The sequence below is a fragment of the Lissotriton helveticus genome, chromosome 7, assembly GCF_964261635.1.
Source record: "Lissotriton helveticus chromosome 7, aLisHel1.1, whole genome shotgun sequence".
Taxonomy (NCBI): Eukaryota; Metazoa; Chordata; class Amphibia; order Caudata; family Salamandridae; genus Lissotriton; species Lissotriton helveticus.
Window position 1 is genome coordinate 1,148,417,844 of NC_136068.1, and position 14,467 is coordinate 1,148,432,310.

At 49.2% G+C, this 14,467-nt stretch overlaps 1 protein-coding gene across 2 annotated transcripts in view; it reads left to right on the forward strand.

Moving 5' to 3' along the window:
* ABCA5 (ATP binding cassette subfamily A member 5) overlaps nucleotides 1-14,467 on the forward strand; it is a 1,464,780-nt gene that overhangs the window by 1,230,821 nt on the left and 219,492 nt on the right. For both annotated transcript variants that reach the window (XM_078654285.1, XM_078654286.1), the window contains exon 35: nucleotides 7,286-7,405. In XM_078654285.1, the coding sequence (XP_078510411.1) occupies nucleotides 7,286-7,405 (120 nt within the window). The remainder of the gene's footprint in view (nucleotides 1-7,285; nucleotides 7,406-14,467) is intronic.

Here is a 14,467-nt window from a genome sequence, read left to right on the forward strand (position 1 = left end):
GATCCCCACCGAGACCAGGAAGACGGTCACCCAGGCCCTCGTCACCAGCCGACTGGACTACGGCAACACCCTCTACGCCGGAACCACCGCGAAACTCCAGAAGAGACTCCAGCAGATCCAGAATGCCCCAGCAAGACTCATCCTCGACATCCCCCGACACAGCCACATCGCCAGACACCTGAGAGACCTACACTGGCTCCCGGTCAACAAAAGAAACACCTTCCGGCTCCTCACCCACGCACACAAAGCCCTGCACAACCAAGGCCCAAGATACCTCAACAGCCGCCTCAACTTCTACACTCCCACACGCCAGCTTCGATCGACCAGCCACGCCCTCGCCGCCGTCCCCCGCATCCGAAGAGCCACCACAGGAGGAAGGTCCTTCTCCTACCTGGCCGCCTAGACTTGGAACTCCCTCCCGACCCATCTCCGCCTGACCCAAGACCACCTCACATTCAGGAAGCAGCTCAAGACCTGGCTGTTCGAGTAGTAGCGGACCTCCCCTCCCCTAGCGCCTTGAGACCCTCTGGGTGAGTAGTGCGCTATATAAATGCACTGATTGATTGATTGATTGATTGATTTATCACCTGGGACACCTTTAAGTCGGTCTTCCGAAGGAAATGTATTTCCCTTAATTCCGCATTAAATTCACAACGCACCACAGAAAGGGAAATGTTGGAGTCAGAACTGGCCTCCACAGAACAAGCACATAAACTGAACCCCACTAGGCAAGCCCTCCGTAGTTTCACAGCGCTGCGGGGTAAACTCTGAGCCATTTACAATAATAGGGCAGAATTTACTCTATTGAAATTACGCCATCTATCTTACTCCCAGGGCAACAAGATTGGCAAGCATCTTGCTAGGCAACTCATGGATAAACGGGTACGGTAATACATTGGCGGTATCCCGGGACCACAGGGAGAGCTCACCCATAGCGACGAGGCAAAAGCGGAACTCTTTGGGTCCTTTTACAAAACCCTCTTCACTGGCGATCACTTAGATCTGGAAGCCCAAAGAGAATACCTACACTCCCTTCAGCTTCCACAGGTTTCCCCAGACTGGAATGAGCTACTTTCCACCCCTATCAGCAACGAAGACGTTACTGCTGCTATTAAGGCCCTCAAACTACAAAAAGCCCCTGGCCCGGATGGGTATACTGCTCTATTCTACCAATCCTTTGCCCCCGACATCACCACACACATTACTCAACCCTTTAATAAGATGGCGGAGGAAGGCTCAACCACCGGCTCTTTATTGGAAGCAGTGATCACTGTTATTCCTAAGCCGGGGAAAGATCCTGATGCTTGTGCCTCCTACAGGCCTATCGCCCTGCTCAACCTCGATGCGAAACTATACTCTTCCATCTTAGCTAGACGGTGGAACGATCTTATGCCTGACCTTATACACCAGGACTGTTAGAAATGGGATCTCTGGTTGGCTAAGGCTTGCGCCAAAGACAAGCAGAGACAACCACTCTAGTCAGGGCAAGGGAGTTACACGCCAAAGATAACCCCTGCTCACCCCCTTGGTAGCTTGGCATGAGCAGTCAGGATTATCCCGGAGGCAATGTGTAAAGCGTTTATGCAACACACACACACAGCAGCAACACACTAGGCACGCCACAAAAAGGAACTCCACACAAGGTTATATATAAAAATAGGCTTTGTATTACCATAAACACATTAGACCATAATCACACATATACACTGTGCCAACTGGCACTTGGCAGTATTTACAGGGGATTATTTATACATGACAGGGCCACTTGGGCCACTGTCAGAATCATCACTTAGTAGAAATAGTAGATGTCGAACATAGAGTAACTGTAGCACAAAATAATAATTGTAGAACACAACCAGTAACCACTGGTAAAAGGTAGGAACACACTACGCAATACTAATCACCTTAGGCATAGGTCACGCAGTGAAACAAATTTACTAGCATAAACCATACTAGGCATAACAACCTCCTAACCATAAATCACATTTAGAGGTATAGAACAGGCATAAAGGCATTGCACATTAGACATCACATTTAGGCATAAACAGTGTACCCCAAGCGAGGGCACAACACATGAAGAGTGTCCCCAGCCCAACTGGCCTCTCACAGGGCGCCAACGCCCTATGTCCAAAATAGTCAGGGCTGGCTGCGCACGCAGCTAAAAGCAACAACGGAAAAGAACAGGCCTAAACGTGGCAGCTCCCCACTAATTGCTGGGCAGCTGTATAATCACCAAGGTGGGCACTGGCACCCTCGGTCCAACAACAGTCAGGGTGCGCTGCCTAGGCAGCTAAAGCAAAGGGGACGGGTGCACAGCCTAAACATTGCAGCTGCCCACTAAGTGCTGGGCAGCTGTGGCAGGGAGCATGGACACCAGCGTGCCCCCTGACCCCTCACCGGGGCCCTACGAATCAATTAGGGGCACCGTGGCAGCTGGTAAAAAAAAGAATGGCACTGGCACTGCGGGTCGACCGAGTCCCTTCCCGGGACTCAATACTACAGAACTGCTACAACGTTGCAGCGGCCCGCACTGCAGAGCCACTGTGAAGCCCCCCTCCTCGGGGACTTCCAACTATGCCGCCTCCCGATCGGCCCCACTCACCGGTGCTTTGGGCTGCTCCTCCGGTGGGGGTCCAATCACTCTCTGGGATCTTGGGCAGCTGCACGCAGGGCTCTCTTCTCCACACGGGAGCCCCGCCAGCTACTGCAGCACTCCTCCGTGCCTCACTCGGCACCACGGGGCTCTCCCTCGCTCTCGGGGGCCCCGGGTGCAAACGCTGCCCTTCTGCTCACGGTCCGCCTTACTTTCCAAGAGTGCGGGGTAGGCTCCCGTCTGCTTCCTGGTGCCGGCTTACTTCTCCTGTGGACACCGGAGCGTGTGGTGGGCTCCCGTCAGCTTCTGACTTCCTCCATTCTTGCAGCCCCGCCCACGTCACAAGACAGGTTGCCTGGCTTCCTGTTTAAGCCGGGCCATGGTGGTGAACTCGGCAATTCCGATCTCTGCAATGCGGGGTAGGCTCCCGCTTCCTCGGACACAAAGTCCCTGGCGGGGTGGGCACCCTCTAGGGGAATAAAGAGCAGCACAAGGTCCCTGGTGGGCAAACGGCAAATCCGCAGGGTAGGCACCCGCGCCGAAATCGGGCAGATTGCGGGGTAGGCACCCGCTCGATCAGGGCACTAAAGCAGGGGGATCCCCAGACCGGGGACTCCCTCTGTAAAATGATCGCAGCTCCGGGCTGCAGCTCGTAAACAGGAGCGCTGCTCCTCTCAAGTAAAGGCACCAAAATCAGGCGCTTTAGCGAAATCCACAGAAAGTCCTGGGGAAGGAAGGGGGGGGCAAATGCTGGGCCCAGGCAGGCCAGCTCACAGGGCCCTCCAGCAGGGAGGCAGTCCCCAGTGGTTGTTCCTCCTTGCAGCAGCAGTAGGCCCCCCTCAATCAGGAACAAGAGAGAACTTTCATGGGGTCACACAAATTTTCTTTTGTCACAAACTGTAAGGCAAGGGGAGAACCAGTTACAACTGGTTCTGGAGCACTTTGTTTTGCTCAGCCCCTCTCCCTATTTACAGGACAGGCTAGGGACATCAGACGCACTACAGGGGGTGGAGCCATCATTGTGTAGGGAAGGCACAGCCCTATTCAGGTCCCAGGTGCCACTCCTCCCTCCCATCTACATGCAGATCTCCCTATTCACCACCGGGCAGACCCATCCTGGCTCCTGGAGCCAAGCACACCAGCCAGCCCCTGTCAATCACAAGTCAGACAGGCAATTCACATTCACTGCACACAGAAATGCCAACTTCTAAAAGTGGCACTTCTCCACTAGACACATTCAATCTGTGCACACCATTGCGCAGCATTTATTCTCACAAGCTCGCACATGCCAAACTCGCCCCTGCACTCCTCTCACACCAGAAATTACCATGGACTCACATAATGCCCATGTATTCCTATGGGAGGGCAGGCCAATCTCACCACACGCACTCAGATTGCGCACGCACTTTAGACTGGGACACAGTGTTAAAGTGCGCAGAAGCCAAAAACAACTAACATCAGGTCACATTAAAAAGCAAAAAGTTTAGGGGTGAACCTGCCAACAAGGCCAAGTCCAATAAGGACCAATCCGGTTTTATCAAGGGGCGCCAAACACACAACAATACCCATTGCATTGTACATCTAATCGAGAATGCCATTAGACGTCAGATTCCCGCGGTCCTTGTCGGGTTGGACGTGGAGAAAGCTTTCGATAGGGTGGACTGGGAGTTCCTGTTCCATACCCTAGCGGCTTTCGGTTTTGCACCCAAATTGCTCACTATGATCCGGGCTAACTATTTTCAAACCCACTCTAAGGTGATGTCAACGGTGTGCAATCGCTCTCATTTTTCCACTCCAGAGGTACCGGGCAGTGGTGCCCCCTGTCCCCCACTACTTTTCGCTCTTGGCATTGAACCCCTTGCAGCGGAAATTAGAGCAAACCCTACAATCCAAGAGATCCCCTTCATGGGGGAACAACATAAAATGTCCCTATTCGCTGATGATGTCCTGTTATCCCTCGCAGATCCAGCGGCCTCACTCCCACACCTACAATCGGATTTGGCCGTTTTGAAATGGTAGAAGACTTCAAAGTAAATTTAGGTAAACCTCACGCTCCCGCGAGCAGAAATGCATCCTCTCCAATCTCTCACACCCCTCCAGTGGATCACCTCCTCTATTCAGTACTTGGGGTCCAGATTACACCAAAAGTGGTAGGACTCTATTCTGCTAATTTCCCACCTATGCTTGCGCGTATCCAAGTTGAGCTCAATAAATGGAAACCCCTTTTCCTATCTTGGTTGGGTCCCATTCATGCCATAAAAATGACTCTTCTCCCCAAGCTTCTTTACCTATTTCAAGCCATACCCATTGAACTGGAGAGACTTCTTATGGCGTGTCAAAACTATGATCTTGAATTTCGTATGGCAAAGGAGGCGGGCGTGCTTCTCTTTTACGATACTTTGTCGCTCAAGAGGGGAGGGTGGAGTCGGACTGCCCAATTACGTGTACTGACAGAATGGTCGAAATACGAATCAGGCAAACGCTGGCTACATATGGATCAAAGTGTGACAGGACAGACCATATGGGATCCGATCAGGCGCTCCAAACATGATAGACCTAAGAACACCTATATTAGCACTCCTACACGCACAACACTAAAGGTATGGGACTCGGTGTCGGGTGACGAGAGATGGACCTCCTTTCCCTCCCCCTTCACACCATTGCACTTTAATCCTGCATTTCCCCCTGGCCTACAGACAGGTCCATCGATGCTTGGTGAGAGAGGGAATGCCTAGCCCCAACGCACCTTGTTCATAACTTTGATCCACTTACCTTTGACAGCTGCAAAAGGGAATACAACCCACAGAACACAGAAAGATACCGCTTCAACCAGTTACTACACTGGGCCCTCGCACCACAAGTCCGGGAGGCAGCTACCTGGCCCCTGACAAAATTTGAATCCTTTCTCACTAAGGCGAACTCCATGAAAGGCACTATTTCCTTTATATATAAGTTTCTCCTCACCACCACACTCTCTCCACGCCCACGTTATATGTCAATGTGGGAGGGTATCCTAAAACAAAATATCACAGATGAGGAATGGTCCCATTTATGGTCTGTCATCAGAAAGTTCGACCACTCCGTCGAACTCAGGGAGGCACACCTTAAGACCATGATGGACTGGTACCTTGATCCCTCCAAACTCCAACAGATTTATCCCGGTTCTTCTGATAGATGCTAGAGGGGGTATGGACTTCTGGGGGACTTCCAGCAAAACTGGTGGAATTGCCCGCACATCCGGCCTTTTTGGGGAGAAATCCTTGCCCAAATCAAGAACATACTGGGATACCCTATCCCAACCAATATGGCAGAGGTCCTTTTGGTACTTCGGGACCCATCCTTAGAACACCAGACCTGGGCGGACAAAAAGATCATGTGGCTCTGTATACGGGCAGCGAAGATTACATTAGCAGCGGCCTGGAAAAGGAGAGAAGCTCCGGCAATTTCCCTCTGGCACTCTAGGTTATGGAAGCTCCTTAGCCTGGAGCGAATGTCGGACATTTTCAGGTATAATTTTAAAAACTTTGAATTTAAATGGGGCTCCTTGGTCACTTTTCTTTCACCGTGGTCTTCCATCCGCTGTCTGTCCTTCATCCGTTAGGGCGCTCCACCTCTTCCAGATATGAAGTGCAACCGGTCAAGCAATCTGCAGTATGCATTTTTCTCTTTTTTTTTAATGTGCCGTCACCATGTTACGGGAGGGAGGTGGGGGGTGGAAAAGGGTTGGTTACTTATTTTCTGTTCATTGCTCCACAGTTAGGAGCCGTTTTGATTATACTGTAGTACTTTCTATATAACACCCTCAGACTATAAGGAACCCAGAGAGAGCTGCCACAAAGAACGATGGGAAATTTCTAGCACTACTTGCCGCACTGTGCAGAACACGGGGACTTACCCTAAGCCTTATTATGTTAGAATCTGCACCCCTTAAATGAGCATTCCACTATGTTTGGGCTGGGGACTAGCCCTGACGTTACGTATGACTCTTCACAATGTTACTTTTTGCAAACATTCTTTAACATCACTCATGTGAAGAACGCCATGGTAATGTTATACGATGTACTCTGTCAAAAACCTCAATAATAAATGTTTGACAAAAAAAAAATCAAACCTGTCCTACACTTGGCACAGCTGGGAAGTGTAAGGAAGGTGGTGGTCCTAAAAACAGAACAAGCATTGGCATAGCCAATAGGTCTCGCTTTTGGGACCTTATAAGTATTTAGTTATGCAGCACAATATCCTTGGTGCAATAACATCAACTGTTGCATAGCTAAAAAATTATAAGGTCCAAAAGGCGAGACCTATTGGCTATGCCAATGCTTGTTTTACTCTTGGTTACATTTCATACACAACATATAATTTTACCTAATTTGTACTGTTGCTCACTCTTTTCTCTGGGAGTTCTCATGGATGCACGGTCTTATTGTTGTTCTTTGCGACAGTGTTTCTTGTTGGTTTGGTTCCTTGTGAAGTGTCACGAGCCTTGGGTTGTGTAGAATGGGAAAGTTGAATGGGAAAGTTCTGGAAGACGGTTGCAGGGCGTGATCCGTGTTCTGATTCAAGTACTTGTCTTCGCCTACCGTGTCCTGTATCCTTTCATCAGAATTTTTTTAAACTTTTATGCCATTTTAATTCTTTTAGTGCACAGGTGTAATGTGTTGTTTATTTGCTTTATTTTGTTTATTGTTATAGGCGAGCCATACGAACTGCATTCAAAAGCAAAGAACGATCAGCTATTTTAACAACTCATTATATGGAGGAGGCAGATGCGGTGTGTGATCGAGTAGCTATCATGGTGTCCGGGCAATTAAGGTAAGAGTAAACCGACATTACCAAGGTATATTTATCTAAAACCAACCACGTAGAAATTATGTTATTGTAATTATTTATGTGGTAAATTAGTTTACATCCAAAGCAGCATGTAGATATATTTAAGTAAAAATTGCTTATAAGGGCGACTACAAACAGACTATTGTGGAGTGGACGGGTTTCTTTGAGTGTTTATATGCTACCAAACTACATTTCTTGGACACAGATTTTTTTTTTACCGCGATACAATAATGAAAGTGAATCAGTTGAAGTGATTAGAAATTTAAGAAAATTCATTTTAGAACAAAAATGCAGCTTCAAAGGCCGGGCTCTTGCTGTCTATCAATCTGGATCGTGCAGGTATAGTGCACCATCCCTAGTTACCAAAGAAATCATTTGATTCATAACGGAAGAGGAGGAACGTGAATACTGACATTGTTCAGTTGTTACAGTTTGCCCTGTAAGGCAACCTACCCATTTAATCATCGCTCGCTTATACCCAACACTCCCCCAATGTGCAAGGCTTGGTCACCACAGCTAATGACCACATCTGTTGTTTCACTGAATCTATTACATCACTAAACTGAATAGCTCTGTATTTGAACAGCAGCTGCAAAGAACTCTGTAACCACTGCCCCACCTTTTCATTGCCTACTCACTGATTTTATTTATTTATAAAGTTTTGTATAGTGCGAACAAGACCCAGGAGGGTATCGGAGCGATTCACTGTTGAGGTAGGTAGAATACCAAGGTGTGACAAGAGCAAAACATTACAAATAGGTTCAGGATAAACGTTACCACTAGGGTCAAGACGAGAGCACGACAACAAAATGATTCAGGACATTTGAGAACCAGATAGGACAGTTCCAACAATAGAAAGGCAATGTCCATAGTAACAGTAGTAGCCTGCCAATCCTATTAAGCACCAGATTACATAAAAGTAACAGATAGCGATCAAACAAAGGGAGCGAGACAGTCCATAAATAGCATACAGAGGTGTGGAATGGCCTGTTCCCACTGTTAAACCCAGAAGTGAAACTGTGAACTGGAAAATTATATCATCAGAGAAGAGAGCAGTATTGAGGCAACTGAGCCAGGACTTTATGGCAGGAATTTCAGCATTAGAATTTTTTTCACTTCGTGTTGAAGGAAGTGGTGGATGGGATTCGGCGAACTTCCGGTGGAAGGGAATTCCAAATCTTCAGGGCCCTACCCGAGAATGCCATTATGTGTTCTCTTTTTGTGGAAGATTTGAGGTTTCAGGAGAAGTGAGTTCGCACTTCGAGACGGATGGTCACCCCCTGATAATTCAAGTTTGTGAGCCAGATAGATGGGGTCTTGAAGTGCAGTGCTTTGTGAGTCAGGCAAGCGATCTTTAGTTGAATTCTAGCTTCATAAGGTAACCAGTTAGGGATTTTAAGGCTGGGGATATGTGCTCATTTCTTTTTGTCCCAGTAATCAATCTGGCTGCGGCAATAATGGAAGCCGTAAGTGGAACCAAGCTTTGTTTGGGGGGACCACAAAGAGTGGAGCGGCCGTAATCGAGCCTTGGCAATACTAAAGCTTGAACCGCCCATTTGAAATCTTCCTGTGGGAGGAATGGTTTCAGATTCCTTAGTAGCCTCATCTGATGTTTAGCACCCTTGGTTACATTGCTAATATGTTTCTGCATGTTCAGGTACCTGTCTAGGGTGATTCCAAAAGATTTAGCAGAGTCGATAATGTGGGGGGAGCAGTCGAAGGCAGACAGTTGATGGATCCAGAGGTCAATTTTGGGGGGGCAACACTAATAAGAAGTTAAGGCAGTAGGGGAATCAAGCCCAAGACAGTGCAAAGCGTCTCCTAATTAAAATTAACAAGGACAAGAGTGCTCAAGGATAATATACAACCACTGCCAACAGTTATAAAACAGATAAACAAAGTCCACCCTAAAAACAAATTAACAATAAAATGCCTGAGCATCAATTGTAAGCGTAAAAGTACATATGAATTCACAACTCTCCAATGGATTGGATTTTTTCTTTTATTATTCCATTTTCATAGCATCCTCAGTGATCACAATTCTTGCTGGGTGCTGTTCAAACCACAGGGTAACCACAAAATTGCCAACACGTGTTTCATCAGGCAAATTAGCCAAAAGACTTTGTCATGGCAAAAAAAGAACAGATGAAAAAACCAATATAAGAATCTTCACGTGGAACACTAATTCAAACAAAGCTGGTTCCTTTAAGACAGCAGCGCAGTCAATCTTGGGGGCATGGTTAGGAGGAGCAATGAGGAGGAATTCTGTTTTGGAGGTGTTGAGCATGAGGTAGTATTCAGTGAGCCAGTTTTGGGTGTTTATCAAGATGGAGTTGAGTGGCATTAGCTAATGGTTCCAAGAATAGATTGAAGAGTATGGGAGAAAGGGCGGACCCTTTTGGAACCCCCTTCAGGACTGTAGACGGCTGAGATAGTAATTGCTTCATTTTGACTCTTTGAGATCTGTTGTGGAGAAGGGAAGAGAACCAATGCAAGACCACACCTGATAAACCCATCCGGTGTTCTAACGTGGAGAGTAGTTTGCTGTGGTTAATAGTGTCGAAGGCAGAAGATAGGTGGATGAGAATGAGGAGGCAGGATTCATTTTGGTCAAGCAACTTTAAAATGTCATCCAAGTTGAGAGTGACTGCCGATTCTGTACTGTGGCCACTCCGAAAACCGGATTGGTGTTGATCCAGCAGTTGGAATTTCTCAATGTGAGCACAGAGTTGAGATTGCACACACTTTTCTAAGAGTTTCGCCAGTGTGGGGATGTTGGAGATAGAACGGAAGTTATTCAGATCAGAACTGTCTACGTTTGGTGATTTTTAGAATGGGGGATACTTGTGCAGCTTTTAGACAGTCGGGAATCATGCCTTCCAATAGTGAAGTGTTAACAATCTTAGCCCAAATGGGAAGGACGGCAGCTTTAACTACTTTGAATATGAGAGGAGGTACAGGGTCATTGAAGTGGTTGGAGGGTTTGATCGCAAGAAGAGTGTTGTAGATGTCGTTTTCACTAAGGTTTGTAAAGGCATGCCATGAGGCATTGTATTTGGTACTCATACTAAGGAGGACGGGTAGTTCCTGGTGGTAAGGTGGGGCCGTACATCCTGAATTTAGAAAAAGAGCCCTTTTCGATTCAAGGACTATGTTGAAGCTTGACATTTTTCCGACAAAGAAGGTGGCGAAATCATCGCAAGTTGGAGTACATTCACCAGGGTCAGTGCGGACGGGAGCCTTGATCGGTTGTTGATTAACAATTTCAAATAGTTTTTTGGGGCGATTTATAGCTCGATTAAGTTGAGATCTGAAGAAGTCGGCTTTAGCACTCTTGATTTTATTCTTGTAGGAACTCCTGATAGTTCTAAGGAGGGTTAGGTGTTCGGTTGATGGTGTAGATCTCCAAGATCTTTCAGCTGACCTTAGATAAGGGCATTCCAAGTTAAGGTTGTCATTGAACCATGGTTTTGAGATTTTGGATAGTGCATGCTTTCTGTCTATGCAGCACAGCATCGCTTCAGTCTACATTGCTGCAGGCTATTGGCGACTGAGTGTGGGAACAGATGTGCACTTTGCTGCTCTGCCGTTTAAACTGTGCCATTCTAGAAGTCCTGGTTACAGTGTTGGATTGAGGGGTATTTGTAAAGCTGGTAATTTTAAATACCCTATAAAATACATATTGCCATCCAAGTAGTTCGGCAGGGTTATCAACATTAAGCAGATTCTAGTGAAATGATACCCGCCAATACTTAACCATCATTTTAATAACTTATCGATTTTACCTGCAAGAGTGTAATAGATAGTGTGAAATATACACAAGGTTGCACATTGTAGAAAAGAAGCCTATACCCTTTTGTAATAAAAGATGATCTGATAGAGACTAATAGCCGCAGATTCCTTAACATAGAATCATCCCCAGGCATGAGACTGGATCCGGAAAACTTTTTGCCACAGCATGCCTGTGCAACGGGTGGACGACACCACGTGACTCGGCCCTAGCGTTGTCCGCGTCCGTGACGTCAGCGAGGATACATAAGTCCCACCCTGGCGCGCCTACATCAGTTTTTTCTCTTTTCTGCTTGCAGCGCGGATCCGGATTGTGTCCTGGCCTGTTTTCGGACTTTCTATTCTTTTACACGCTTTGGCGTTCAGTGGAACAGTGTGCAACTGCCTTCGGGCTTCAAAACGTGTACCTCCTATGCACGTCCCATGTCGGCGACAGACCCTCACCCAATTTGCATGTGGTGCCTGGGTGAGCGCCACGACTCGGAGAGCTGCAACGCCTGCCAGCACCTTAAGCCTAAGTCACGGCGGGAGCGCAGGATGAAGTTGCTGTCGACACGCTTGTCCAGGTCGGTGTCATCACAGCGTCCGTCCCCTACCTCGGAAGCAAGGAACTGCCGATTTCGTCTGCAACATTATCTTTCGCCCCGGCTCGAGGGCGTGACTCACCGGCTGGTAGGTCCTTCAGTTTATCTCCAAGGCCTTGTCCTCCTTTCGCGGTGGGCACTTGCTCCCCCATGACATGCCCCCGCCTTTCTACCCACCGTTTCCCGGCGTAGAGGCAACTAGGACCCAAATGACAGCCTATGCGGCAGCGCTGCAGGCTTCTTTGGCCCTTCCTCCACCTCCCGAGACGTCCGCTGATCCTTTGCCTCGTGTGGGTCTTCCGTGGAGTCGCCTCCGGCGCCACAATTTTTCCGGCTCCAGGTCGTAGGAGAGTGGTGTCGTCGAGATGCGGTCCTTCGGGGCTCCCCTATTCGGCGCCTGGTGTCCCTGCCAAGCCGCAAATCCCCTAGGTCCTCTGAGCAGGCAGCTGCCTCACCAAAGGTCGAGCCGGCACCACATCTGTGCCAGGAACCTTCCTCCTCTGCTCCTGTTGAGTCACGGGTAGAGGCAGGGACCTGGGGGGCTTTCCCGAGTCCCCCTTGGTCCTCGATGCGGGCGGCCGCCCCGCTGAAGCCGAGCGGTGTCTTTAGGGCGCCGCTCCCGCGCCGTTCTGGAGTCAACCCCGCCTCACCCTCATGGTGAGCACGTGGTGGCAGGAGTCGGGCTGGCGCCACCAGTACCCACTCTGGCGTTGATTGAAGCCGCTCAGGCGCCGGTGGTGGACTCCACGGAGCCGCGCCGGAGTCTCGTTCTGGTTTCGTCCTCTGAGGTCCCTTCTTCTCCAGAGGTCGGCCATTACCATTGTGTGTTCTTCCCTGGAGACAGGGCGCTGTATTGTTGCCTTTTGAACGGCATCTTCCTGGGAGGGCTCCTCACCGTCCCCACAGCCTAAATCCTAGAACCCTTCTTTCCATGGCTCGTGGATGGCTTTTTTCCAGGCCTCTCCGCCTTCTGGGGCCCCTCAGGTTCCTCATTCATCTGTGGATCCCCCACTATTCCGTGGCTGTCCGCTTCCCCCTGGACATGGGGACGGGCGGCTCAGCCTGCAGCCGTCGCCCACAGAGGAATTATTTTCTCCTCCCCTCCGCCCTACAGAGGCGCTAGTGTTGCCTTTTTTCGGGCCATTTCCATAGCCGTTTCCTACGAACAACCTTTCGGAAGTTCTCCACCAGGGCTCTGGTGGACGGGAGTTGTTCCTTACCTTTGAAGCGTAACTCCACAATTCTCATATGGGCGCTTGGGGGCGCCCTGCCACGGGTGATCCGGTGCCTCAAGCACTTCTGCATTGTCACCGCCCTGCTCCGCAGGACCCTGTTTGTATTTTTTTCCACCCTTCTACTCAAGGCTCTCTTCTGCGGAATGCCTTTCCGTGTTTGCCTGTGGTGGTGTTTCTTCCATCTCAGGAGGCCTTGTGGTTGGATTAATGGGGACGTAATGTCTTCGTTCCTTCTAGCACTGCCTTGCGGGCACTTAACACTTTGTGTGTATTGACCAGGGCTACTTCCAGTCTGTGGGACTCTGTTGAGTCCCTTCGTTCTCATGTCTCTCATGAGGGTGCCCATGCTGACCTGCGGAGCCATATTTTGGATTGTGGGGAGTTGGCCGCATTTACTCTTCATGCGACTTTGGATGTTGCTGATGCTTTAGGCCATGCCTGGCTGCGTGATGCTGTTTTTCCTGAAAATATCAGGGAACGTCTTGTTGATCTGCCCTTTGACTGGGTCTGTCTGTTTAACACTCATGTGGACTCCGCCATTCAGCGTCTTCTTGCGGGGCTCTGTCTGCCTCCTCCTCCTCCTCAGTAGGTGTTTTTTTGATCCTCCGGGTCTTAGTGGGAGGTGTTATCCCACTGCTCCCGGAATCTGGTGTTGGGGTGAACGTTACACTTTCTGTGAGGGATACTATGCCCTCGAGGTCCTGAGTTGACCTACCTCTTCAGTTGGCTGCTGGTTCAGGCCCTTTTTGCAAAGGGTGTTCTTGTTGGCTGCTTACTAAGCCTTCTGTGGTTTCTGCTGCAGGTTTTCTGATTTGTTCTCTGATGCTGGATTTTTTCCCTAAGAGTGGTTCCATACTTCTGGGGCCGTGTTCTACCCTACTTGGGGTATTTGTAGGTATTGGATATCCCTGCCTTACACTGGGAAGGTGTGGACTCCCCCTTGCGGGTTCCTTGCCTTCCTGGTGTTGTGGTATGCCGCTAGTGCATTTTCTTGGGCAGCTGCGGCATAGTGCTGTAGTGTTTTTGCCTTTTGTCTGCCTTTTGGCCTGGTCCTCTGTCTGGGGTCCAGAAGGGTTGTTTTCCTGTGTTGACTACCTGGTTCGTCCTATTTGTTTCTCATCTTATTTACCTGCTGGTTGGCACCCAGCTGCGCCCGCCAGTTCTTCTGGTCCACGACCAGGGGCCTTGCAGGGAGGACTGGCACCCCTGCTTCTGGTTTTTCGGTAGCCTTCTCAGACTGTTTTTCTCTTCCAACTGCCTTTTGACAGAGGCGCTGTTCTGTCTGGCCTGTTGATGTCCAGCTGTGATGAGTTTGGTCACCCTCTTCACGGGGTGTGTTCCCGGTGGAGGGTTCTTGCCCTCGTTACTTCTTCTCCTTGGAGTCTCTGGGTTGCTCTTATTCTTTGGTGCTCCCTGCATTGTCTGTACCTGGGGCT